This window comes from Mastigoproctus giganteus, chromosome 7 (assembly GCF_048544385.1).
Source record: "Mastigoproctus giganteus isolate SK-2022 chromosome 7, ASM4854438v1, whole genome shotgun sequence".
NCBI lineage: Eukaryota > Metazoa > Arthropoda > Arachnida > Uropygi > Thelyphonidae > Mastigoproctus > Mastigoproctus giganteus.
This window is the reverse complement of record NC_143581.1, coordinates 60,860,357-60,881,538: the sequence shown is the minus strand read 5'-3', so window position 1 is coordinate 60,881,538 and position 21,182 is coordinate 60,860,357. Positions and strand designations below refer to the sequence as shown.

Sequence of the window (21,182 nt, the reverse complement as noted above, 5' to 3'; positions counted from 1 at the left end):
CATCAAATTTATTTACCAAACTCCTAGCACTGGTGTACATGCAAGTATACATGCACCTGTTCCTATTCTTAGCTACCCTAACACAACCCATGTGTTTACTTGTACCACAGTGACTCCCAGCAGTCTCTGAAATATCCTGCAGCTTGTTTTCCAGGATGCTGCTCATTCCAACAGACGCAGTGCAAGAATCACTATCACCTCTGCCAGTGGCTACTGTTAATCTAAGCTAGCATTTCCCCCCCCCCAAGCTAGCATTTTTCCGACCCACCTAACACTGCCTCGATAGCATCAGCAAATATTCTTGCACCCTTTCTATTTAAGTGTATCCCATCCCTGTAGTCCTGTTAACAAGTACAGACCAGGCTGAAAATATTCTACCTCTTGAGCCTTGCATAATCTTTCCAGGGCCAAATTGATCGACAAGACTCTCATCATATACTCCATCCTATCATGACTGGGTTGAATTGCAGACACTTTCAAATTCAACCCTAATTCACGGCTTTTGTTCAACAGTGACCTGTACTTGTTAAGTAATTCTGCCGGTCTCCTACTCTTAATATCATTAGTGCCAACGTGTACAACTAGATCACCTTTTGTGCCGTTAAAAGATGATATCCGTTCTACAACGTCATCAACCTTTGCCCCTGGCACATATATCCTGGTCCTGTTCCACCTATCCTTTTTAGAAAGCATGTTCCCCCATTTCCCTGACAACAGAGTCACCAACAACTACTAGATCCTGTGGGACCAGCACATTCTGCCTTGGGGGTTGCAGCTGTGTTGCGTGATGACCAAGTGCAAGCTCTGGCGTTGATGTGGGCAGCTGAGAGCTTGATGGGCCCCTCAATTTAGATCCTTCGAGGGCATCCACCCTGTCCTTCAAGCTCTCATATAGGCCCATAACAATGCTGAGTTGTCACCTGATTTCCTTACATTGCGCACACACAAAGACATCCCCCCATGGAAATATCATGTCCCATACCCGATTGCTCCACAATCTTGGGTGATCGGCACCCAACCCTGTTTTTTCCATAATGCCTGTAATTTATATTGCACAATTGCATTGCACAAGGGTTTCTAGCACAACTATCATGTTATAGGAGGACTATACAAGGACTGACTGTAATTTGTTTTACTGTTCAATTAGAATGTATTCACAGATGATTTTCATTCACATTTTAATACTAATGCAGAGTTTAGCATTTCTTATACTTTTTATACTTAAATAACTTTATTAATTACATTCTACTACTAATACTTACTTGTTTCCAACATCTTCGCCAGTAACTTTGTTACCATCGACTATAGTAAATGCCCCAATACCTGAAAAAACAGAAATAGTATTTACAAAAAACAGTTTTTAATTTTTTTATTGAAAATGCATAGCTATGATTTAATTTATGCTAATATATTATCAATTAATTGATTATATAAATATATAATCAATTATTACTAGCATTGGTTTTTCATTCAGAAGGACTCAGCAGAAAATTTTCATTAACTTTACTATTCTAGTTATTTATTTGGTGAGTTATTTTTTTGTTTTAGGAGCAAACTAAGGCCATATTGCTCCGGGGATATGCGGTGGTCATTCCCTGACCTTTCCGCATCCTCCGTATTTGGTGGTCACAGGCTCGAACCCTGGTCTAATCAAGAAGCGTGTGCTACGCACTGCTGCTCCTGCCCACCTGGCTACAGAGGCCCCTACTATTCTAGTAACTGTTAATTATTACACTGCTTTTTTCTTTATGTAATAATTGTATCCATAATTTCTTTTGTTTCTTAGTAACTCCAGAGTTAAACCCTATTTTGTGTCACCATTTTTTACACAGCCTTATTCCACTGATGTTTTTTCTACATGGAAATTTCCTCATGTCCAACCATTTCCTAAAAAAGGGCAACAAATCCCTCCCATCCAATTATCATCCTACTGCACTTACTAAGTTCTTTCCATAGCAGAGAAATTGATCTGCCAAATGCAAATCCTTACACTATCTTGAAAAAGCCTTCAATCCAATTAACAATTGTCAATATGGAGGTTTCATCATTGTTTATTCATTTTTGATATCTTGGCTTACAATCACGTTCAAAAATAATTCCTGTTTTTTTTTTTTTTTTTGTTTTTTTTTGGTTTTTTTTAGTAATATGAAGGTCTAAGGCTTTTACAGATATATATTTGGAGCACCACTGCAATATTGCATTTTGTGCTGCTGAATCTGAATCAGAAATAAATTTTAAAATCAGATTAAAACTAAATTATTAAAAGTATGCAAAAAAAAAAAAACAATTACAAATGTTTTCCCCAGATCTGATCACTGATTTCTTAAAACCAATCAAAAAGTATAACCTCTCTGACTGGTTGTACTAAAATCCTCTCAAGACTAACTACTGTCACTCTGGCCAACACAGGTAATCTTACTGGTTAATTATAGTTCAGAGTCACCTTTTGGTAGAAAATCATTATGCTATTACTCATTTAGGAAAAACTGCTTCTCATACAAACTGTAATCAATAAACCACTGTCAGAACAGGTTACCCAATGAAGCATAGAGAACACAAGAGAAAGCTGACATCAACAGAACTGGGCAAAATATGGAATGATGCATGGTAAAAATGCTTCTGGAGTCATGAGACATTACTTTCTGTGAATCTGAGAACACATAGAACTAAGAAGAAATACTTTTAGCTGAGAAGCAAAGAGAATAGACTACCTTGGACTAAAGTCCATTCTAAGTAGCCAACTAGAACGTGGGGATCAGTACTATTTTAGTGATCAACTCTCCTATGGCTGTTCAAATCAAACTTATGTTTGTTATTTCACCAAAGAAGGATTTAAAAATGTTTAAAATAATTCCTACAGTTAAGCATCCCGTTAAGTGTTAGTGTTATGGTATGGGGATCCATGCCAGAAAAAGAAACAGAAACACATGTCATCGCCAAAATGACAAATAGTACTAAATATTAATATTTTTTAAGTTAGATGCGCTTAAGTGCAACTGATCTCTTTCCTCGTGGAAATTTCATATTTCAAGATTACAATTTTTTCCATGCCTTTATTCCTTAAAAGTGAAAATAAATGTGGTACCTAAATCATTCCGTGAATTAAGTGGGCTAGCCTGAACTGAACCTGTGGAAGAAAATTAAGCTAGAAATATCAGTGTAAGCCACATTCCTCAAGGAGTGTGATTAACGATTAATTCCATATTATTGGTAATAACAACTGAAATATTTATTCAGTTAAGCTTATTATTAATACATTTATTCATTGCCTAATCAATGTGAACTGCTTATCAAAAACAAAGGAATGCTATAATTATTTAACATTAAATAAATATAACAATAAAAATCATCAAATATTTTTCATAATGTGTTAAATTTTTCATAAATACTTGTCATTTTAACTTTTATATACTAATATTTGCATTTGAGGTTTCATGGAATTGTTTATAATTACTGATAATCTGCCACTTTATATTCATTTTGTTTTAACTGTCAGAAAAAGATAGAGAATAATTTTTATAATAATTGTAAAATTCAAATCTACATAAATTGAAATTCCAAGGAATATATAACAATCATAACTTAATTTACAAAAGGAAGGTTATAATACAGATAATACATACTGTAAACACTTCAGTTTACAGTATGACAAACCCTGCACTGCTAAAACAGCAACAACAATATTCCCATCACTTTCTTAAATGCTATCTCCAGGTGATTTTCCAGTGGGCAGAAGAAAACTTAGTTAACTCAATTCTTCTAAAACCCAGTACTGTTTTATTTCCTGCACAAAAGTCTTAATGCTCACATACTCGTCTTCAACTATACTCAGATTTCTATACAAAATTACATATCTTCAATGAGGATAAACTTGGCTTCAACAATTTCTTGGAATAAACATATCACAAATATTGCTTCAATTACATCAAAAAATTTTTTTAAAAAATGGTCAAGTGGTCGTCAAGACATTAAAGTCAAATATTGTTGGGATATCAGAGATGTGGTGTCACACATATAAAGAATGCAAAATTGGAATTTGGTGAGTTTTTTTTTTATGTAAACCACAAACACAAGAGGTATTAGAACCTATAGTACTTAGTACCTTTCTTGGGTTGAAGGTTGAGAAGACGAAAGAAGATATTTGTTGACATTGGACTTCTGTAGACTGTAATTTTCAGAAAATACGTATGAAGGAAGGTTGTTCCAGAAAACGGCAGTTGAATGAATAAACGAGGAAGATGAAAAGTTGGTTCTGTGAGTTTGAAGTTGGACAGTAAATGGATGATGGCTGGTGGCGGCACGTGTTCGGACTGTTTTGAAAGAGAGAGAGAGAGAGTGGGAATTATAGAAGCCAATTCAGAAGAACAGTGCCCGTGGAAGTATCTGTAGAAAAGGCATGCAGCAGAAAGAGTATATCTATGAGACAGCGAGTGGAGAGACTCTGTTAGAGATGAATCATTAATTAACCTAACTACCCTCTTCTGAATGGAATCAAGAAGCCTGAAAGAGGTTTTGGGGGCACCACCCCAGATGTGGGAACAATATTCCACGGCAGGGCAGATTTGCAATTTATACAGAGTGAGCAGCTTTTTGGAAGAAAAATCGCACCGAGAGCGAAAGAGAAAAATGCAGAGGAAGCAATATTTGTAATGTGCTTGTGCCAAGAGAGATTACAAGTCAGGGTAATTCCCAAAAGAGATATATCATTTTGCCTAGAAATCGGAGTGTCACCAAAGATAAGAATAGGAGCAGAAGAATCCTTTTTGCAAGATATAGACAAGACTGAGTTCTAGAAGGGTTGAAATCAACTAAGTTGTCTTTGCCCCACTGGAGAATTACCTCAAGATCGGCATTTAAAGAATTGGTAGCAGATTTTCAAGAAGTTGGAGCTGATTGAGCAGGGCAAGGTTTCTCAAAATTGAAAGTGGAATGCAATGTACTATCATCGGCAAAACTATGGATAGGATTTCCAGTCAATGGAAGGTTATTAATATACAAGAGAAAAAGAGTGGGGGAAAGAACTAAACCTTGGGGGAAACCAGCATTAGTGGAGAAGTTAGAAGACAGAGAGTCATCTACCATCACCTTCAGTGAGCGATCAGAGAGAAAACTGGATAACCAATTACTAAAAACAGTTGGCAAACCATAAGATGGAAGCTTGTTCAGAAGAACTTTATGCCAAACATGATCGAAAGCCTTTGAGATGTCAAGAGCAACTACTTGTGTTTCACCGAACCTTTCCATTGAATTAGTCCATAAATGGGTAACATAAGCCAGAATATCATCAGTGGATCTACACTGACGGAATCCATACTGGTGATCGTTGATCAGACAGAAGGTTTCTAGGTAGTTTAAGAGTTGGCGGTTAATTGATTTCTCCATTACTTTAGAAAGATTAGAAGTAATTGCAATGGGACGATAATTGGATGGGAGGGATTTGTCACCCTTCTTAGGAACTAGCTGGATATGAGCAAATTTCCAAGCAGAAGGAAAAACACCTTTGGAATGAGAAAGTGAAAAAAGGCGGCAAAGAATAGGAGTAAGTTCAGGAGCACAAGTTTTGAGAACAAGTGGAGAAATACCATCGGGACCTGGAGCTTTCTTAGCATCAAGATTCATCAAAATCCTTCTAACATCCTTTTGACGGAACACTACAGGAGGCACTGAATGGAGCATGTTGGGAATGGTGGGAGGTGTTTTACCAAGATCATTAATACATGAGTTGGAAGAAAAATGGGATGCTAGCAAGTCAGCTTTATCCTTGGCTGAAGTGACAACAGAACCATCTGGTTTGGACAGAGGTGGGAGCAGAGATGGGCAAAAGTTGCAGCCAATAGCTTTGGCTGGTTGGTTGGGTTTTATTGGCGCATTAGCAACTAAGGCTATAATGCGGCAAAACCTGGTCATAAAAAAGATAAAACTTTCAGTGGCCTAATGAATTAGGTCACTAAATCAAGGTATAAAAACAAGTATAAACTGTAAAAGACAAATATCAATAAACAAGTAACAATTTTTTAAATATCAGTAAAAAGATTTACTGATTTCAAAAAGCTAAAAATAGCAGACACATGATCATTGTCGGATAAAATCTGACTGAGTGTATACGACAAAACGGATATTACTAAAATCAGGACAGTCAATTAAAATGTGTCTGATTGATAAAACTGTGCCACAGGATTCACACATAGGAGGTTCATCAGCCCTCAACAAAAACGAATGAGTCAAATTGACTATGTCCTATGCAGGTCCGGGCAAGAACAACTTCCTCTTTACGATTCCTGCGCAGACTAGACTGCCACGGTTCAATTACAGGCTTTATACGATATAATTTATTCGTAGTCTGTCTATTTCACGAATCTTGCCATTGGGAGTATACCTTTTGGTGTATTATTTGCCTGTAGTCTGTATAAGGGACTGACAGGCAGCGATTATTACTGGGAATTGCTGATTTGGCTGCGGTGTCAGCCAAATCATTTCCCCTAATCCCAATGTGGCTGGGAATCCAGCGAAGCGGATATCATATTCACGTTCATGGAGAAAGTGAATCTTCTGCTGAATGCAAGACATAACTGGATGAAAATTATATCTCACAGTTATTAAAGCCTGTAACAAGCTGAGAGAGTCCGAATATAAAATGAACCGTTGGTATTGCCATTTACTAATGTGATCCAAGGCTAACTCTATAGCATGCAGCTCTGCAGTAAATATGCTGCATTCAGAGGGAATCTGCTCCGATGTAGTGGTGGTGTCTGTAAAGACAGCAGCAGATCCCACATATGATTCCGACTTTGAACCGTCTGTGTAAAGTGGCGCGAAGTCAGAATGTTCAGCTCGGTGTGCTGAATAAAGCTGCAGGTAGACAGATGATGAAGTATCCGACTTTCCCCAATTTCTAAGGGACAAGTCACATGGCAGGATATGAGCATGCCAGGGTGGAAGGGGTTGCTTGGGTGTTTGGGCAACCTTGTCTACCTTGATATTAAGTTCTTTGAGTAGCGCTTGGAGACGAATACCAAAAGGACGAATGGCAGTCTTACGGGTGTTGTACAAATTTTCCCATCGTGGCTCAAAAAAGAATGGCCATGTAGGATGGTCTGGCGGGGATTTCAGTTTTAAAGCATACAACTGCTTACGTCGAAGCGACAACGGTGGTTCGTATGCTTCGACGTATAAGCTCTGGACAGGAGATGTTCGATATGCTCCAATAGCGATACGGAGAGCCTGATGATGGACAGGATCAAAGTACACTATCTCTGGCCGAATTGTATACCAGGGACCCATAATCTAGTCTGGATCGTACAAGCGCACGGTAAAGCCGTAGAAGGGTGCATCGGTCTGCACCCTAAGATGTAGAGGAGAGAGAGCGGAGAATATTCAAGCCTCTTGTGCATTTGGTACGGAGTTGACGGATGTGATCCAGAAAGGTCAGCTTTTTATCAAATACGAGTCCCAAGAATTTTGTCTGCCGCTACTGGAATAGCATTTTGTCCAAGCCTTAATTCAGCTTCAAGATGAAGATTACGCTTACTGCAAAAATGTGCGCAAACATTTTTGCAGTAAGCGTAATCTTACTGCAAAAATGCAGTAAGCAAAAATGTGCAAAAATGTTCTCCGGCGAGAACCTGAAGCCATTAGCAAGTGCCCAGGAATTAAGGCGATCAACGGCTTTTTGCAGTTGTCTTTCAATAACCCTCATGTTGCATGACTGACAAAATATGCTAAAGTCATCAACATAGAAGGCACTGTTTACAGTTGGAGGAAGTTGTTCTGTGATGGAATTTACTTTAATGCAAAAAGCATGACACTTAAAACTGATCCTTGTGGTACTCCCTCCTCTTGGCTGAAGGAACAAGAGAGTGAGGATCCCACACGAACTTGGAAAGATCAATTGGCTAAAAAGTTTTTAATAAAAATGGGGAGATACCCTCGAAGACCAAGGCTATGCAAATCTTTTAAGATGCCAAATCTCCAAGTTGCGTCATACGCTTTCTCCATGTCAAAGAATACAGACACCAAATGTTCACGTTTTAGGAAAGCATCCCGGATGGATATTTCCAGTCAAATAAGATGGTCCAAAGTGGACCGGTTCCTTCGGAAGCCGCACTGGATGTTGGAGAGAAGGTCATTTGTTTCTAAATGCCATATTAAACGAAAATTAACCATTCTCTCCAGGATTTTGCACAGACAGCTAGTCAGAGCAATAGGACGATAATTAGTAGTGACTTTTGGATCCTTTCCTGGCTTAGCAAAGGCAAGAACGATTGCCTTGCGCCAGGAATCCAGAAACTGCCCTTCAATAAAGATTCTGTTATATAGAAAGAGCAGATAATCCCTAGATTTTGGTGAAAGATGCTTAATCATTTCATAATAGATGCCATCTGGTCCAACAGCACTTGCTTTGGAAAGAGTGAGAGCTCTTTTCAGTTCCTGTATAGTGAATGCCCCGTTGTAGGGATAAAGGCTCTTAGACTTAAAATTAGGAGCCTGTTTTTCAATTTTATGTTTCAGGCCCAGGAACTCTGGGGAATATGAAGATGTTGCAGAGAAGATGTTGCAGAGATGTTAGAGAATGTTTCCCCAAGAGAATTGGCTACTGCAGTTGAATCTGCAATAGTGCATCCATTATAATCTAGGATTGAAGCAGCATGGGATGTATATTTTCCCTTCATTTTCCAGATTTTATCCCAGACCAACTTAGTACTAGTGGACTGAGTAATTGATGAAGTAAAACGGATCCACGATTCCTTTTGACTCTGACAGCGGATGTAGCGTGCTTTGGCTCGTGCGCGTTTAAAGGCTATAAAGGTTGGTCGTGGTAGGATATCGGCAGAATATCCCCCACGCTTTGTTTTGAGCCTTTTTTGCTACTGTGCATTGTGAATTCCACCAAGGTTTGGGAAATGGTGGAAACCGGACAGATGTTTTTGGAACAGCATTCGCAGCTGCTTGGACTATAATTTCTGTGATGTACATTACTGCTTCATTGATAAGCTCCTGACTGACGGTGCTGATGTAAAAATTTGCCTGATGTTGGAAGGCAGTCCAGTCAGCCTGATCAATCTTCCACCGTGGTAACCTGAAAGGAAGACATGGTCTCCCACTGTGTAACGAGGTTATCACAGGGAAGTGATCACTTCCGTATGGGTTCTCCTCCACTTCCCAAGTGAGTGAAGGGAGTAGAGAAGGGGAGCAGATAGAGAGATCAATGGCAGAAAAAGTACGGGTAGGCATGTGGAAGAAGGTGTTTGTTCCAGTATTTAGAAGGGGAAGGTCATTGTCATTTAGCATACGTTCTATGACTCGTCCCCTTCCATTGATGTTAGCACTACCCCACAGGGTGTTATGTCCATTAAAATCCCCGAGAAGTAAGAAAGGGGGAGGCAACTGCGTTACAAGATCATCAAGGTCTTCCTGGGAGAAGTCAGTCCCGGGTGGCAAATAAATAGAGCAGACGGTTAATAAAAATCCCACTGAAAGGCGAATTGCAACAGCCTCTATGCTGGTTGTAACTAGCAAGGGCTGAACTGGGGTCTGGTTGCCCACAAGGATAGCCACTCCTCCATGAGCAGGACCATCCGCAATTCTATCCTTACGAAAAATTGTGATGTTATGCATCATTTGCCTTTAGATAAGTCTCCTGCAAGCAAAAGCAAACTGGCTCGTGCTTTTGCAGGAGGGCCTTGATGTCATCAGTATTTCGCCAGAATCCACGACAATTCCATTGTAGGAATTTAGCCATTATTTTGGCTTGGTGGGTCCGTCAGGCGGCTTCCGAGGTGCTGAGGGCTTACTTTTATCAGTCTTGGATTTATCTTTTTTGGAGAAGAATGGACGCTGTCTCGTGTCCATTTCTTCCTCCGCAAAGAGTTCCAAGCCTGATTCATCCGGTACCTCCTTATTCTCTACATCCATTGTTCCTGGTGTCATGGGTGACTCTTCTGAACGTTTTGGCTTTTCTTTACCACTTAGTTTTGGTAGTGGTAGAACACTAGGAGGTACGGATATAGGAGTGGCAGCCGATTGTGTTTTTTTGGTGGGCGTTTGTGAACTCAATAAATAGCGTGCAATCGGAGTGAATGACTCTCTTGGTGGTATAGTCATTTCAGTTTGTGTCCCAATAGTGCACTTAGCAGAAACCTTCTGGGCATATGTAGGCTTCCCGCTATTTATTGGTTGGATACGTTTTCTGGCCCTCTGGGTAGGAGATATTCAGCTCTGTTTTCAGTTTTTGGATTTCTTTTTCATCCTTCCACCACTGGCATGCTCTAGAGTAGGTGGAGTGCTCTCCTTGGCAATTGACACAGATCGGTTTTGGAGCTGAACATTCCTTGCTCTCGTGGTCTTTAACACCACATCGAGCACACAGGCAGGGTTACCACGACAAGACGTTTGTGAGTGGCTGTATTTTTGGCATCTAAAACACCACAGTGGATTTGGGATATAAATCCTCACTGGGCAGTTTAGATAGCCTGCCTTGATGGAACTTGGAGGCTGTGGTGTGTTAAACGTGAGGATAAGAACTCAGGTAGGGACGAGATTCCCATCCTTGCATATCGATATTCTCTTAACAGCTGTCACTCCTTGGTCTTTTAATTCAGAGCAGATCTCTTCTTCAGAAACATGAAGAAGGTCCCACTCTGATATAACCCCCACGTGAAGAATTCAGAGTTTTGTGGGGGGGTTACGGTGATAGGTATTCCCCCTATGGATTAGACTATGATTTTTTCCGCTTGTTTTGTGGTAGAAGCTTCGACCAAAAGGTCGCCAGAACGCAGTCTTTTTACAGATTTAGGTGACCCTGCCAACCCTTCTAATCCTTTCTGGATAAAGAAGGGTGACATCTTTCCAATTGACTGCTCTCCGGTGGAATGGAGAATGAGGAAAAGCAGTGTCACTGATGTTGGTGGTGTATCCTCAGTCCTGGCTCTTTTTGCAGAGGTGTTTTCTGCGTCATCATCTCGATTAGGTAGGGGCCTTGTTGGGGCCCCTAGAAGAATTTGAATTTATAATACTCATAGGAGTAAAATAAAAATTTCCGATGCCCTAAGTATCTCACCCATCACGGAGCCCTACAAGGGGACGCCCACTCTAGCAGGTACTGCATACACGAATGGGATGCCAAGTAAGCTTAGAGGCACCATACCCACGTTTCCAATAAGCCTTGATCCCGTCCCAGGACCAAAGGGAGGGAGACTTATTGGAATGCAGTTGACCCTAGCAGTAAGAACCACCCGGCGATTGATCCCAGTCGGTCCGGAACCACCCATCTTGTCGAAGCAGAGGCCAAAGTGGTGTATTAAGGCTGGACCCCCTCAACCACCAGAATCCCCCTTTCCAAATTCCATGGGTCGCGGCGCACGGCTGCACACGCCGGTTTCCAAAGATGTAACCCTGGAACCAAGGTATGGGCGTTAGATCCCAGTGATGCTAATCTGGAAGCCCAGCAGCATCACTGGAAGGTCCCCTCACCAAGTACAGATGCCCACGTCGAGGGGATAGCTTTGGGAAGAGACCAGAATGCTCGGCTACCATTAGGGCATGAAGCAAGTTTTCTACTCTTAGCCTGTTCAAACTCTAGTTTGGACTGATTAATAACTGCTTTACAATTGTTGTGAGCTTTGGTGTAGGCAGAAAATGAAACTGAAGAATTAGAAACAAGCCAATTACAATATGCAACATTCTTCTCTTGAACAGCCTTAACACATTTATTGAAAAACCAAGGTTTAGATAAAGGACAAGATTTTAAAGTGGAGTGTGGGATAAAGGATTCCATTCCTGCAAGAATAATTTCACTGACACGATCTGAGCAAACGTTGACATCAGAAGTTTTGAAACAGTAATCCGACCAAGGAAAAGAAGAAAAGAAATCTCGCAGGTCATCCCATTTTGCATTCTTGTAATGCCAAACAACACGAGGTTGGGAATAGACATGAGATAAAGGCTCCATTGGAGAAGAGACAATCACCAAGTTGTGATCTGAAGTACCTAAAGGACCTCTCACTTCGACCGTGACTTAGAAGGGTTGTTTGTGAGAAAAAGATCAAGCATGTTGGCTGTATGATTAGGATTGTCCGGTATTCTTGTAGGTAAATGAACAATCTGTGCAAGGTCATTAGTAATTGCAAAAGGCTCAGCATCTCGACCAGCTGGTTCGGTGTGACTAGAAAACGAAAGCCAGCTGGAGTTGTAAACATTAAAATCACCAAGGAAAATTACCTCACTGTTAGGAAAGTTGGACTGGAGAAAGTCAAGTTGCAAAGAGAGAAAGTCAAAGAACTCCAAGTGATTAGTGGAGTTGGGAGAACGATAGAGACAACAGATGAATTTGACACAATGAGGTAGAGAGATTTTAAGCTAGAGAAGATCAAAGAGAGGAGATTCCAAATTGCCAAGTCTCTGACAGGGAATATCAGAACAGACATATGCACAAGTACCACCTTTGAGGCGAAAGGAATCATACAGCGAATAATTTGGGCATCTGAGATGAGCAGTAGTTGAATCAACCGATAACTGAGATTCTATCAGAAAAAGTATATGGGGTGTGGCAGACTGCAAGTGGAAATGGACATCGTTGAGATTAGAATTGAGATTAGAATTAGAGTTGAGATTAGAATTGAGACCACATATATTTGTGAAATGAATTAGGAAGTGCTTGAGAGGTTTAGATCTTTTCGCAGATAAGCTTGCTCTATTAGTTTGACAAATCATGGTGTATTCAATAGTAAGAAAAAGTGGGTGGGACATGCTACATGAAGTAATGAAATTTTTGGATATGGCGTACACATGGTAAGAATATACCCAGATCCTTGACATACCGTGGCCTCGACAATGCTCCCCATATACACACTACTCGGACTCCCTCCAGTCACTATCTTGCAGAGTAGAGGTAGCAAGATTATACACTAGCTGATCGAGAAGCCTCCTAGAGAGTTACCAATAGGTTCAGTCCGGTGTACTAACTAGCAGCCGGCCTGTGAACACCGTTTTAGAGCTGTACCCTCGAAATGTAAGGAATATTGGATCTCACCACGACGTTCATCATAACCTCAAAAGTCATTAATCATACTGAATGATGGAAGAGATAGGGAAGGGTTGACCGAAACTTAGCTCTAGAGACTAAACGTGGGTCTACCACTTCAAGCCTCCAATCAGCAAAGTGGTGGTATTGCACCGGTTGATGAGAATCATCTACCACCTAGTACTGCCTAGTAACATAGAGGGGTGGCATTCCATGTGGTGTGGGCACCACACCTCAATGTGTACTGAAAGGATAGACAGAATAGCAAGAGAGGAGGGGTTAGGCTGTTAGTAAAGAAACAAAATCTAAGGATATGCATCCACTTGACATGGGTGGAGAGTGGAACGTTGAGTCAGTTTGACAAAAGCACTGAGAAAGCAAAATTGCGAGTAGGAAAGTGATATAGGCCTAATGACTCAGAGGAGTACAACACAACTATACATGGAAATAAGAGTGGGCCAGTAAATCAGAATGTCTTATAATGGGGGATATTAACTTCCCAGATATTGACTGGAGCTTGCAGGTTGGTCACTCACACCCTAGCAAGACTTTTGTGGATTTATTGGATGATTGTTTTCTACAGCAGCATGTTCGAGAGGCAACCAGAAAAAATAATACTCTTGATTTGATTATCTGCAGTGATTATTCATGCATTAAGAATATGCAGATAAAGGAACCACTAAGTGGCAGTGATCACAGTGTACTGATTGGGATTTACTTCAAGATGTAACTACCATCCAGTGTAAAGGGACAGGATTTTGTTATGATATAGGACTACAGTAGTCTCAGACAGTTTTTAAATTCTATGCAGTGGGACCAACTGATGATGTTACCAACTGCAAATTCTAAGTGGGAAGCATTCAAGGAAGTAATCTTGGAAGTCACTAGGCTCTTTGTCCCAACTAAGGAATGCTGTTCACAGTTTAGGCCTAAATGGATGGTAGATGAATTAATGAGACTCGTGGCAGAAAAGAAAAATGCACGGAATGCATATAAATTATCAGGTGACACAGAAGACTATAGTAGATATAAACTAGTCTGTAAACAAGTTACAAAAGAGGTTAGGCAAGTGAAGGCAGATTACGAGAAATCTTTGGAAAAGAATGCAAAAAAAAAAAACAGCAAAGACTTCTATACTTAGATAAACTCTAGAAGGAAGAGGATGAATCAGATTGGTCCACTTGATATTGATGGTTCAACTGTTGATGATCCTACTCAGGTAGCTGACAAACTGAATGAGTATTTTGCATCTACATTCCCCATGATCCTACTCAGGTAGCTGACAAACTGAATGAGTATTTTGCATCTACATTCCCCATGAGGAATTCTGTAGGGAAATGGAAGCCAGAATCATATCAAAACTCTAACAGGAAGCTAAATGATTTCATAATAACTGAGAGCAAAGTGGAGGAGAAACTGCTGAAGTTAAACATAAAGAAGGCACTTGGGGTGGATGGGATATATCCAGTTATATTAAAGGAGGCAGCAAAGGAAGTAAGCAAACCCTTAACCATAAATATGAGAGCATCCATGCACAATTGATAATTATGAAATGTGCAAACGTGTCATAATTATGAAATGTGCAAATCAAAAATGAGGATCAAAGGGTGACACAAGTAATTACAGACCTGTTAGTTTAACTTCTGTTCCATGGAAAAATAATGGAGTCACTGGTTAATGAAGCATTGCAAAATCATCTAGACAAGACTGCAGTAGTAATTCGGACACAGCATGGGTTTGTTAAGGAAGTTAAAAACTTCCTTAAGGGAGTTAAGGAATTCTTGTCTAATCAATTTGATTGGATACTATGATGTGGTCACAAAGGAACTGGATGCAAAAAACAATTTTGATATTATATACTTGGATTTTAGGAAAGCTTTTGATACTGTTGCACATGGAAGACTACTGTATGCACTGGAGCAGTAAGGCATTAAGGGCAAGTTGCTGCTACGGATAAAGGAATGGCTGAGTGAGAGAAGACAAAGTGGTAATCAATGGACACTGCTCATCGTGGACTAATGTTAGTAGGTAAGCCCCCCAGGGTTTTGTGTTGGGACCATTGTTGTTTTCTATATTTATCGATGATATTGATGAAGGTATATCAGACTTAACATCCAAGTTTGCAGATGACACGAAGGTTGGCAGGGTTGTTAATGATGTTAATGACAGTATGCTACTGCAACTAGAAAAGTTGAGCAGATGGGCTGAGAGGTGGCAACCGAAGTTTAACATTGACAAATGCAAGATACTGTTGTCGATATGGGTGGCAGCAACCCCCAGAGTAACATACCAACTGTGCAGCATTACACTCAATATTAATGGAGAATGAAAAAGACCTCGAGGTAATTGCAGTCAGATACGAAGTTTGTTTTCTGAGCAATGCAGACAGTCTGAAAAAGCAGCTCATAGGATGTTGTCAACGATATATAGGAATTTTCCTAGCAGGGATAAGGAGGCGATTATGCCTTTATATAAGGCAATGGTCAGGCCACATCTTGAGTACTGTATACAGATCTGGAGGCCTCATTTAAGGAAGGATGTAGAGCTGATGGAATGAATAGAGAAAATGGCAATGAGATTGGTGAGGGGGAAGAAAGGGCTACTCATACCAAGAAAGGCTTAAGTTTTGCAAATTGCAGTGTCTTGAGCCTAGGCACCTGTGAGGCGATCTCAATGAGATGTATAAGGCCTTGAATGGTTTGAGCAAGTTCAAAATTACTTCTTTACCAGGCTCCATTATTTTCCTCGGAAAAGAAGTTAAACTAACAGATCTGTAATTATTCATGACATCCTTTGTTCCCCCCCCCCTTTGTGAATTGGGGACACATTTTTACACCACTAGTCCGTGGGGACCTACTCTAAGTAAAACAAATGCTCTGTTAATTATGGCTAAGGATGTGCTTATCTCCTTTGCTGCCTCCTTTAATATATATATATATTTTTGGCTGATGCTGTATAAGCTTGCTTTCTTGCATCGTATACCTCTACTAATGCTAATATAACTGGAGAGATTCCATCCATCCCCCGATGCCTTTCTTATGTTTAACTTCAACAATTTTTCCTCCACTATGCTCTCAGTTATTACAAAATCGTTTAGCCATCTGTTAGAGTTTGATAAGCATATGGCCTCCACTTCCCCACAGAATTCCTCATGTGTGGATGTAGTATTTTGCAATAATGCAAAATATTCATTCAGTTTGTCAGCTACCTGAGTAGGATCATCAAAAGTCGAACCACCGATATCAAGAGAACCAGACTGATTCATCCCCTTTCTTCTATAGTTTACATAAGTAAAGACGTCTTTGCTGGTTTGTTTTGCATCCTTTGTCAAAGATTTCTCATAATCTGCCTTTGCTTGCCTAACCTCATTTGTGACTTGATTACAGACTAACTTATATCTACCATAAGCTTCTGTGTCTCCTGATAATTTTATATGCATCTCATGCATTGCATTTTTCTTCTCTGCCACGAGCCTCATTAGTTCATCTGACATCCGTTTTGGCCTATACCTTGAAGAATATTTCTTAGTTGGTATGAAAAATCTAGTAGCTTCTATGATTAATTCCTTGAACGCTTTCCATTTAGAATTTGCTAATCATAACGTCATCAGTTGGTCCCACTGTACAGAATTTAAAAACTGTCTGGGACCACTGTAGTCACCTTCACAAAAGCAAAAACCTTTTCCTTTTACCCTTGATGGTAGTTGCACCTTTAAGTAAATCTCAAATCCATACATTGTGATCACAGCCACCTGGTAGTCCTTTTATCTGCAGATTCTTAATGCATGAATAATCACTTCTGATAATCAGATCAAGAGTATTACTCCCTCTTGTAGCCTCTCTAACATGGTGTTGCTGTAGAAAAAACAGTCATCCAATAAATCTACAAAAGTCTTGCTAGCCTGTGAGTGACCAGCCCCCAAGTTACAGTCAATATCTAAAAAGTTAATCTCCCATTATAAAGATATTCTGATTTAATGGCCCACTATTTCTCTATACCTGTTTGTTGTACTCATCAGAGCCATTTGGCCTATAACACACTCCTACTCTCAGTTTTGCTTTATAATATTCATTCTCATATTGTATATTACACTATATTACAAAAGCAGTGAAGATTCTTTGATTCGAATAAAACCATAACTAATGCACTGAATTAAAAAAAATTAAAATTTAGAAATGCATCTACAGTCAAAAAATCTAAATCACATTAATTTAAACTTCTGTATCTAATTCCATAGCATAACTTTTCTTAAATTCCATATTTTTAACTAAATTTATTGTAGCTTATTTGAGAAGTTACATTTACATTAGCATTTCATTTACTTTCTATGCTAGCACATGTTTCTTGATTAGACCAGGGTTCGAGCCCGTCACCACCAAATACGGAGGATGCGGAAAGGTCAGGAAATGACCACCGCATATCCCGGAGCAATATGGCCTTAGTTGCTAATGCTCCTAAAAACCAACAACAACAACAACAACAACAACAACTTTCTATGCAGAAAAGTCCTTTTGTCTTCTTACACATAACACCTGTGTTGTTTAATAATGTTCTTGAACACATCACTAGAGCTAAAAGCTTTTTGATTTTTCCATTCCTTTATTATGGGAGAGGGTTAAAAGCAGATAATACACAAGATTTCCTAATATGCAATACCTAGCAGGTGCTATTTGCTAAAAATATTCTTTTCTAATTTCAGCACAAAAAAATGACATTGGGAAAAAATATTTCCCCTTAATTTTTTCTTCAAAAGAAAATTATACAGTGAGGAAAAAAATCCCTGGATAAAACACCACAAAATTTATATTTTTTTTTTGCAGTGTTTTAAAATAACTGAATCAACACCTAACTTAGTTCCCCTTTTCTACCAAATTAAAAACAGTTACCATTTAAATCAAATTAGAAATTGCAAATAATAAGAATAAAAAAAGCTATATATACATACCTGGGAGAACAACACTTTTAAGAGCTTCTGTTCCAGTAGCTGTTGCATTAATCAGACAGACATGAGCTCCTTCTAAAGCTGACTGCCCATGGTCACCCCATAATCTAGAAATGATGAAAATATATTTTTTTTAAATTAAGGAACAGATGCATCATACATTTAAAATTAACTAAGTCTAATGACATACTGAACTTTATATCTATGATGCTTAAACTTCAGTTATGATACTTAACTTCATGATCAAGCTATGAAAGCTATATGTTATCGTACATGTCAGGCATAGCCTCTTTCTGTACATAGCTATGAGAAAACTGGATTTGATACTTGGTGCATTAATTCCATATTGTGGTGGCATACTGCCATGGGTTGCCTAAATATTGCACTACATTAAATAAAAGGCACTACTCCAATGGAAAAGTACACTACTATTTATTTAAAGTAGTATGCCACTACCCAGACCCAAGTTTCAACTCTGATTGGAGTTTTACTGGTGGGGAGGTAGGTACTGTGAAGACCTGAGCAACTCCAGTGACAAGATATAGCCACAATCTGAGATGCAAGATGATGGTGCAGTAAAAAAAGTAGTCATCAACATGCCATTAGACAACCCCATACTGAAGACACATTGAGTTATGTAAAAATTTGATTCCAGGATCCCACAGGTGTGAAAAATAACGGGCTTGAGTCCTGTCAAACAAGAAATTTTTGGATTTTTTTCACATCATGGGTAAGTTAGATTCAAAAGTACCTGCAGATTGGAACGTGCACTTATATCACTCAAGCAAAAGGTAACATACCGCAATCATAGGTTACATGTATAGCCACCAACATTTGACTTTCAAAAAGCTGAAAATCAGGCATTTGTAAAAAAGAGGAAAAGGAAGTTTTTTTGCAAAAAGCAGGAGTAATCCTCAAAACAGAAGGAAAACAGATTTTTGGGGAGGAAAAGGAAGAGGTTTCTTTTAACATCTGCACTGCACTAGAAATTAAATTTCATTGCCAAAATACACATTTTACATTAAAATACAACCACAGGATTATTTACCTAATATAGTATACTTTTAAGCATTAGCTTACCTAACATTTTACTGACTGTGGATTTCTATTTGGATATCCTATCTGACATCAACTGATTTTGTTTGCTTCAAGGAACATATTATTATAGAATTTGTCCCCTTCAGAAATGTTGAGTCAAAGTTCTGTTCATAACAGTGGCCCTACTGTCTAGGAAGGTTTCAGGCAATTAGGAGTATTTACAAAGCTTCACTGGACAGAGAAGATCTGAAATCAGTTTCTCTTTTTCTAACTGGCTAAATATTCTTGTACACTCAGCACTACTATGAGGAATTGCTAAAATTCCAAGAATAACTTGGGATAATTTGTTACATTTTAAGCTTCCTTGTGCACTTGTAAGTTCCCCAACCAAGGACTACTACACATCAATTCTTTCATCTTTCATAATAGCATCTAGTAGGTTCTTGAACTGAAACCAACAGAAGTGATACTGCAAAACACCAATTGCTTCATCCATTTCTTTATCTTTAATAACACCAAGAGTATTAGAAACTTATCCACAAAAAATTTCAAATTTAAAAATAATGCACTCTAAATGATGAAATTTATGGTCCCTCAGCATTTATAAGAACACTTTTCAATGGGAATTTTTACGCCATGCACTCACATGCAGCCACAAGGTACTTCCTCACCGAGAAAAAGAACAGAATCTTCTATTCTTGTTATAGACTGACCACAACCTTGACAGTAGAAATGCCTATGACTAAGTCACAATCATCTAAATGATAGGTTTAGCCTGCTATGATAATCAATTTCCAAACAGAAGAGGAAGATTTGAAAACTGTTGCTAAAATAAATATGCAAGTTACATTCTTCAACATATCCTGGAGTAATGAAATTAGTACAGAGATTTGAGAGTTGGATTTAAGAGTTATGTTCAGATTTTCAAACACCGGAATGATATTTAAAAGAAACAATCAAATCGCTTCATTCAAGCCAAAACTTTTGGATTGTGAACTGCATTTTAATGAGTCAGTGCCATTGCTAGTGATCCCTTGGTGTACTTTTCAATTTGGTAACTGAAAGTGCACATATTGCTTTTCTCACCACTTGTTCAAACATGCTTGTCAAAGGTTACCATTGTTTTACCACTTTTCTAGTTACAAATTTAACCACAGATGGCCAATGGGTACACACAGACTTCAAATATTTTTGACTTTCAGTAGCATGCAATGGTCAAAATTGTTTAAATCTATCTTTCCTTTTAGCACTTTTCCTAGATAACAGTAAATTTCCACCAACTATTCATTGATTTTCACAGGAAGACGTACAGTCCCTTTTCAGCACCCAAATTAATAAGATAAGGACAGCCTATTACCATCAAGTGTTCAATCTCCTCTTTTAATATCCTTGTTACTCTGGTTTTTAGAATTGCCATAACAAGCTCATTATCACCAGAACAGGCCAGACAGGTTTTTTGAAGTAATCCCACAAGCTTTCAATTCAACTGGTCCTTGAGGTTGTCACAGACATTCTCTCAGACATGCCAGACAAGCTGTACTTCCTACCTGGGAGTCTAAAATGCTGATGGAACTGATAATCAGGTGACACGCAAGTCAAGTGGACCCAAATCCTCTGCTTGCACCTTCAGGATGGTGGGACTGTTAGTAATCCTGGGTATAACCCCCATGAACAAGCACACTGTGGGTGACTACCCAGGTGTGAACAAACATAAGCACGGGTCGAGGTGTGGCGCCCACACCACATGGAGGAATGCCACCCTCTGTGTTACCAGGCAATACTAGGTGGTAGATGACTCTCATCAACCAGTGCAACACCACCACTTTGCTTATTGCTTTGCCAATTTGCTTGAAGTGGTGGAACCCATGTTTATTCTCAAGAACTAAGTTCCAGTCAACCCTTCCCCATCTCTTCCATCATGCAGTATGACTCATTACTTTTGAGGTTATGATGGACATCACAGTGAGATCTAATCTTCCTTATGTTTCGAGGGTACAGCTCTAAAATGGTGTTCACAGGCCGGCCACTAGTTAGTTATATGATGAGAGCCCTGTCAATCAATTCGGCCCTGGAAAGATTGTGCAAGGCTCAAGGGGTAGAATTTTTTTCAGCCTGGTCTGTACTTGTTAACAGGAGAGACTGCTTCTACAGGGATGGGATACACTTAAATAGAAAGGGTGCAAG

At 39.2% G+C, this 21,182-nt stretch overlaps 1 protein-coding gene across 2 annotated transcripts in view; it reads right to left on the bottom strand.

The window, feature by feature from the left end:
- Positions 1-21,182, bottom strand: part of APP-BP1 (Nedd8-activating enzyme E1 regulatory subunit APP-BP1) — a 237,617-nt gene that overhangs the window by 205,346 nt on the left and 11,089 nt on the right. For both annotated transcript variants that reach the window (XM_090376930.1, XM_090376931.1), the window contains exons 2-3: positions 17,964-18,067; positions 1,263-1,323 (exon numbers count right to left, since the gene is read on the bottom strand). In XM_090376930.1, coding sequence (XP_090233056.1) covers positions 1,263-1,323; positions 17,964-18,067 — 165 coding nt within the window. The remainder of the gene's footprint in view (positions 1-1,262; positions 1,324-17,963; positions 18,068-21,182) is intronic.